This window comes from Sinocyclocheilus anshuiensis, unplaced genomic scaffold (assembly GCF_001515605.1).
Source record: "Sinocyclocheilus anshuiensis isolate Anshui unplaced genomic scaffold, SAMN03320099.WGS_v1.1 scaffold373, whole genome shotgun sequence".
In the NCBI taxonomy this organism is placed as follows: Eukaryota; Metazoa; Chordata; class Actinopteri; order Cypriniformes; family Cyprinidae; genus Sinocyclocheilus; species Sinocyclocheilus anshuiensis.
Window position 1 is genome coordinate 1,582,946 of NW_015537962.1, and position 5,413 is coordinate 1,588,358.

General features: G+C 37.6%; 1 protein-coding gene and 1 long non-coding RNA gene across 3 annotated transcripts in view; one reads left to right on the forward strand and one right to left on the reverse strand.

The window, feature by feature from the left end:
* The first annotated feature begins 2,649 nt into the window (after nt 1-2,649).
* Nucleotides 2,650-3,721, forward strand: LOC107667457 (uncharacterized). The gene is made up of 3 exons (XR_001631790.1): nt 2,650-2,707; nt 2,879-2,977; nt 3,053-3,721. It is a non-coding gene; the product is annotated as an uncharacterized LOC107667457 (long non-coding RNA).
* Nucleotides 3,722-3,803: 82 nt separating this feature from the next.
* LOC107667438 (alpha-L-iduronidase) overlaps nt 3,804-5,413 on the reverse strand; it is a 16,414-nt gene continuing 14,804 nt past the window's right edge. Inside the window, exons 12-15 of one of the 2 annotated variants that reach the window (XM_016459119.1) lie at nt 4,657-4,733; nt 4,477-4,577; nt 4,307-4,388; nt 3,804-3,886 (exon numbers count right to left, since the gene is read on the reverse strand). In XM_016459119.1, coding sequence (XP_016314605.1) covers nt 3,868-3,886; nt 4,307-4,388; nt 4,477-4,577; nt 4,657-4,733 — 279 coding nt within the window. In that variant the 3' untranslated portion in view covers nt 3,804-3,867. Of the gene's footprint in view, nt 3,887-4,223; nt 4,389-4,476; nt 4,578-4,656; nt 4,734-5,413 lie in introns of those variants that run through there. The other variant, XM_016459115.1, reaches the window with a different exon arrangement.

Sequence of the window (5,413 nt, forward strand, 5' to 3'; positions counted from 1 at the left end):
GAGAAAGGAAAAAATGAAATTGCATCATATGACCCCTTTAAGGTTTCTTGGCTGTCATTTTGTCAACTCGAAGTTTCAGCTCCCTCCACAGATTTTCTCTAGGATTGAGGTCTGGAGACTGGCTAGGCCACTCCATGACCTTAATGTGCTTCTTCTTGAGCCACTCCTTTGTTGCCCATTGTCATGCTGGAAGACCCATCCATGATCCATCTTCAGTGTTCTAGCTGAGGTTCTCGTCCAAGATTTTACAGTACAGTCACCAAGCAAAACATTGGTAACACACTACGTCGCAATGGACTGAACTCCTGCAGCGCCCGCAAGGTCCCACTGCTCAAGAAGGCACATGTACAGGCCCGTTTAAAGTTTGCCAATGAAATGAATCTAAATGATTCAGAGAAGGCTTGGGAGAAAGTGCTGTGGCCAGATGAGACCAAAATTGAGCTCTTTGGCATTAACTCGACTCGCCGTGTTTGGAGGGAGAGAAATGACACCAAAAACACCATCCCTACAGTCAAGCACGAAGGTGGAAACATTATGCTTTGAGGCTGTTTTTCTGCTAAGGGTACAGGACGACTTCACCGTGTTGAGGGGCACATGGACAGGGCCATGTGGTCCCAACTGCCTTAAAATCATTAACAAGCTCCTCCCATGTAGTTCTGGGCTGATCCCTCAGCTTTCTCATGATCATCCTTACCCCATGAGGCGAGATCTTGCACGGAGCTCCAGACCAAGTCAGATTGATGGTTGTTTTGTATTTCTTCCATTTCTGAATAATCACACCAACAGTTGTCTGCTTCTCACCAAGCTTCTAATTTGTAATTTGTAATTTACAATACAAATATTTCCCCCGCTGTACCTACACCAGAAATTGAAACTGCGTGCGCACGCGAAAGTTTCTCATGAGCACACGATAGTTTCTCGAGAGGACGCAAAACATTTCTCATGCGCACGTTAAAGTTTCTCATAAGCACACGATAGTTTCTTGTGAGGACACAAAACGTTTCTCGTGCGCACGTTAAAGTTTCTCATGAGCACACAATAGTTTCTTGTGAGGACACAAAACGTTTCTCATGCGCACGTTAAAGTTTCTCATGAGCACACGATAGTTTCTTGTGAGGACGCAAAACGTTTCTCGTGCGCACGTTAAAGTTTCTCATGAGCACACGATAGTTTCTTGTGAGGACGCAAAACGTTTCTCGTGCGCACGTGAAAGTTTCTCGTGCGCATGCGATAGTCTGTGTATTTTATTTTTTTTGCAAAGGTCCCTTTAGGGGCTCCGTACTTTTGCTTTCATTTATATTTTGCAATTATTTTTGTTTGCAAAACTTCTTTTTCTCGCAATACTTCATTTTCTTTTGCAATTCTTTATTTTTGTTTGCAAAAAGCACATTTATATTTTCTCAATCCTTTAATTTTCTTTTGCAAAACTTAGATTCTTAGAGCGAATATATGTGGCATCTAATTGACTCCATACTAAGGAGTTCAAAATATTGACAATAAACTCCCAAGATGTTTGTATCATAAACGAGGAAGAAACCTTGGTTGGGAGGAATATCCTCTCTCATGATACATTTTAGATACACGTATATTTATAATATTACATTATTTATAAATAAATAAATGAATAAACAATCGAAATGAATGAAACCTTTTTCCGCCTCGTCGATGACCGCACAGTTGCGCTCCAGGCCTGTAGGGGTAGGATCACTGCGCTCATAAGCGTCACTTCTTCTTCACGTGGTGCTCCTGCGCTTCTCTGACCTCTGCAGACTGAGTGCGGTCCTGAACGCCAAGGAAATGGCTCCCCCAGTGCAAGTGTCGCCGCTGATTAAGGTTTGTATTCACAAATCCATTATGCTGGATGTTTATGGCTGAGATTAAACGAAGAAATGCGTCTTTCCCTTATTTCCGTCGTGCTTCTCTCAGAACTCAGAGCGGACTGTGATGTGTTGACATGGCCTGCATGCTGAAAGTCAAGATATTTCCTTAATTTTCTCTTAATAAAACGGAACTATAGATATTAATGAGATTTATTTTGAGTGGTCACATTGATTTATGTTTTAAAGGTTCATTAACACATTTAAACTTACCAATTATAAAGTGCAAGCTTATGTAGGACTGAACTGCAGATATCAGTGTACTTCATTTTTTGAGAAATTAAATGAAAGAAAATTGTTGGTAAAAATATGGAAGATTGTTTCCACTATGGAATAAAAAGTAAAAACAAAATGGTGCAACTTTATATCTCACAATTTTAACTTTTTTTTCCCTCTTACAATTCTGACTTTTTTTTTCTCTCTGAATTGTGAGATACAGCCTCAGAATTGTAAGAAAAGCCCGAAATGTGAGAAGAATTATTATAATTTTTTTCCATGGCTGGAAAAAATAACAGTATCAAGATGTAAACTCAGAATTCCAAGGAAAAAAGTAATCTGCAATTACCTTTTTTTTCTTTTTCTTTTTCTTTTTTATTCCATCGTGGAAACAAAGTTCCAACCAAAAATGCTGCTGCATCTGCCGAAAGTTTCAAAAAATGTTTATATACTTAATAAAGACCTTGCATTTTAGTTAAAAGCTTTTTCTTCATTCTCCAGATAATCTGAAACCAATTGCAGAGGAGGAGAGGAGAATAGAAGAGGAGGAGAAGAAGGGACAGCCAGATGGTCTGCATTGATCGTTGGTATTATCTACGGAAAGCGCAGATATGGTAAGAGCCAGCAAGTTGATCTGAAACATTGTGACTAGCGTTCAAATGACATTCTGTGGACATATATATATATATATATATATATATATATATATATATATATATATATAATGTTTATATACTTAATAAAGACCTTGCATTTTAGTTAAAAGCTTTTTCTTCATTCTCCAGATAATCTGAAACCAATTGCAGAGGAGGAGAGGAGAATAGAAGAGGAGGAGAAGAAGGTACGAGAGGAGAAGGAACGCATTGCTAAACAGCTAGCAGAAGGTGAGGTTTTCTCTTGACATTTAAATAGTGTGATTCTTCTGCAGATTGATCAGATTGATTGTTTTTATCCAACAGCTAATGAGGACACAATCTTGAAGTGAGCTGCCCAAAATGACGCCTGTATCGTTTCCGTTGTAAAGATCGTGTTACCTGTCTGGATAAAGAATAATGCTTGTATTCTGCCACTTTGGTTTTACAGTGCCCTTTGTTTTCTAAACACTGTTTTCTAATAGATCATGTCAGATTAATGCCTCATTTTGTGAAATAATAACTGAATACATGCAAATATATGTGTATACATTTCCTCTGATCTGACACTGTTTCTTCTTTCATTGAAGAACCTCTGATTATAATGTAAAGCATGCAATGTAATGTTAAATATACACTGAATCAGAGTTCCACTTTGGTAAACATCCACACCAATATTTATTAATAAACTGTTAATCCTGATTTCTTTTGTCATTTTGATATTTAAAAATCATTTGAATGTCCAGGTAGTTCAAAGTCTTGACAGCTGCATTAAATATTACATTTTTACGGAAATACTGTAAATAAAACAGAGTTGTTGTCCAAAAATTCATCATCCAGTCCATTCAATCTATTTTTACCTCCAGTATATCCATGGATGGTCTTGTATGCATGTTGAATACAATTATGGCAAACATAGGCTGCGTAGACTTAAAACAGTTGTGTTTTCAAGGTAAATTATTGCGGCATCAGATAAACAGTCCGAAATTACATATAAAAAAAAATTAACTGTGTTCGGACAATTTACATGTTGGTCAAACCAATGTCATGCTGTCCTAGTGAGCTTTTTTTGTTGTTGATCAAAATAAGATACAAAGTGAACTATATTGTATGTGGAAAGTCATAAGTCGGTCTAATCAAGACTACCGGTTCTCCGAATATTTCTCAGTCAAAGTCTTGACAGCTGCATTAAATATTACATTTTTACAGAAATACTGTAAATAAAACTTAAAAGTTGTTGTCCAAAAATTCATCATCCAGTCCATTCAATCTATTTTTACCTCCAATATATCCATGGATGGTCTTGTATGCATGTTGAATACAATTATGGCAAACATAGGCTGCGTAGACTTAAAACAGTTGTGTTTTCAAGGTAAATTATTGCGGCATCAGATAAACAGTCCGAAATTACATATAAAAAAAAATTAACTGTGTTCGGACAATTTACATGTTGGTCAAACCAATGTCATGCTGTCCTAGTGAGCTTTTTTTGTTGTTGATCAAAATAAGATACAAAGTGAACTATATTGTATGTGGAAAGTCATAAGTCGGTCTAATCAAGACTACCGGTTCTCCGAATATTTCTCAGTGACAGAATATTCTCCATTTCTTCCCCAGTAATCCACGGCTCTTACTCTATAGTATCCGCTCACCTCCGGACTCTCTGTGGAGAGAAAAACACCAGCAGGTCAATGTATGGATCAGTGCTTGAAGTTAAATATTCTGAATGTAGCCAAAAATTAAAATAATACCTGGAGAATAAGTGAAGTATGTGAAAATAGTCTCTCTCTGATTAATCCTCTGGAAAGTCGTCTCATCTTTGGAAAATTCCACTTCGTATGTCTTTATACACCTAAAAAATGGTATGTTAGTTATGTTTAGAACTCTTAAATGAAGAATTAATTTAATTGCTGCATTTAATCAGGTATTACTTTGTTGCGATGCAGTGATCCTTCCAAATGATCAGAACCTGTCCTTTGGTGATGGTGATGAAACGCACCCCGTTTACCTGCGGAATGATAACTGCGATATTAAAACCAAACCACAGAGTTTCTCAATCTTTGCAGAAAATAACATGCACCTGGAATGCAGAAGTTTTGCAATGACTGTCAAATTAATTTCATGCACAGACACAAATAGATTTTTTTGGGCGTAGAGGAACAGCAGATGCCATGAATTCACCCCATATCATGAATGAATGAATTAATCATTACGGATACTGAACTCAAGGGTTGTGTCCAAATCCTGAAAACCTGTGCCTTACTACGCTTTGTGAGGTTCATGCTGGGATGCCTTTAGACAGTAGCTCACATACAGTATCTCACAGAAGTGAGTACACCCCTCACAATTTTGTAAATATTTTTTTATATCTTTTCATGTGACAACACTGAAGAAATTACACTTTGCTACAAAGTAGTGAGTGTACAGCTTGTATAACAGTGTAAATTTGCTGTCCCCTCAAAATAACTCGACACACAGCCATTAATGTCTAAACCGCTGGCCACAAAAGTGAGTACACCCCTAAGTGAAAATGTCCAAATTGGGCCCAAAGTGTCAATATTTTGTGTGGCCACCATTATTTTCCAACACTGCCTTAACCCTCTTGGGCATGGAGTTCACCAGAGCTTCACAGGTTGCCACTGGAGCCAGTCTGGTTAGAGACCTTGCGCTCCTCCACCTTCCGTTTGA